Source organism: Helobdella robusta, assembly GCF_000326865.2.
Source record: "Helobdella robusta unplaced genomic scaffold HELROscaffold_116, whole genome shotgun sequence".
Lineage (NCBI taxonomy): Eukaryota > Metazoa > Annelida > Clitellata > Rhynchobdellida > Glossiphoniidae > Helobdella > Helobdella robusta.
The window spans coordinates 130,246-131,400 of record NW_008703643.1 but is presented as its reverse complement, the minus strand read 5'-3'; the positions used below and the strand labels follow the sequence as shown (position 1 = coordinate 131,400).

Here is a 1,155-nt window from a genome sequence, read left to right as displayed (position 1 = left end):
AAACAAGCTAACAAGCAAACAAACAAACAAGCTAACAAACAAAGCAACAAGCGTGAACAAAGAAATTCTAACATACAAACACAAACAAACATACATACAAACAAACAAACACAAAACAAACACACACACGCGACCTGACAGTGAGAGCAGCATGTTTGTATCAAAGGATCGAATCATATTGAAGACGTGCGGCAAGACGACACTCCTTGAAGCTGTCAAGCCATTGCTTGGTCTTGCCAAAGAACAGTGTGGATTCGATAATATAGTGGTTTGTATGTTTGTTTGTTTGTATGTATGCATGTTTATTTTGTATGTATGTATGTTTATTTTGTTTGTTTGTTTGTTTGTGTATTTGTATGAATGTTTGTTTGTATATTTATTTGTTTGTGTGTGAATGTGTGTATGTATGTGTGTGTCTGTGTGTGTGTATGTGTAGGCATGTTTGTTTGCGTGTATGTATGTGTATGTTTGTGTAAATGTTTCTGTCATATATGCTTTTTTTCATGATGTGATGTGGTTTAAAAAGCATTGAATAAACAGATAGATGGATAATGTTTTTAAAAAAAGTTATGCATGTTTGCATTTTTGTAATCTGTCCCCTGCTGCTCTTGTATGCTGTTATGTTTTGGTCTTGCCTGAACCTCTCTCTTTACCTGCTTTTTATTATTTATTTGTTAAGATTAGATTGTTTTTGGTGTTCCATTGTAATTGTTGTTGTTGTTGTCGTCGTCGTTGTTATTATTATTATTGTTGTTGTTGTCTTTGTTGTTATTCTTATTGTTGTAATTGTTATTATTATTATTGTTGTTGTTGTTGTTGTCTTTGTTGTTGTTGTGTGTTTGTGGCAGTTAGTATTTTAATGGAGCCATTATTAACAGTGTGTTAATTTTAATGCTCTTTTGATTACAATTCCCACCTTAGTTGTTATGCAAGGGTTTTTTTGTTTGTTTTTTTTGTTTTTTTGTTTGTTTTTTTTGTTTTTTTGTTTGTTTTTTTGTTTGTTTTTTTGTTTGTTTTTTGTTTGTTTGTTTTTTTGTTTTTTTGTTTGTTTTTCTGTTTGTTTTTTTGTTTGCTTGTTTGTTTGGTGATTGCAAATCCCACCTGAGTTGTTATGCAAAAGTTTGTTTGTTTGTCTGTCAGTTTGTTAATTTGGTG

General features: G+C 31.0%; 1 protein-coding gene across 1 annotated transcript in view; it reads left to right on the top strand.

Moving 5' to 3' along the window:
* HELRODRAFT_186277 (hypothetical protein) overlaps positions 1 to 1,155 on the top strand; it is a 19,742-nt gene that overhangs the window by 2,800 nt on the left and 15,787 nt on the right. Inside the window, exon 4 of the mRNA XM_009013306.1 lies at positions 142 to 268. Coding sequence (XP_009011554.1) covers positions 142 to 268 — 127 coding nt within the window. The remainder of the gene's footprint in view (positions 1 to 141; positions 269 to 1,155) is intronic.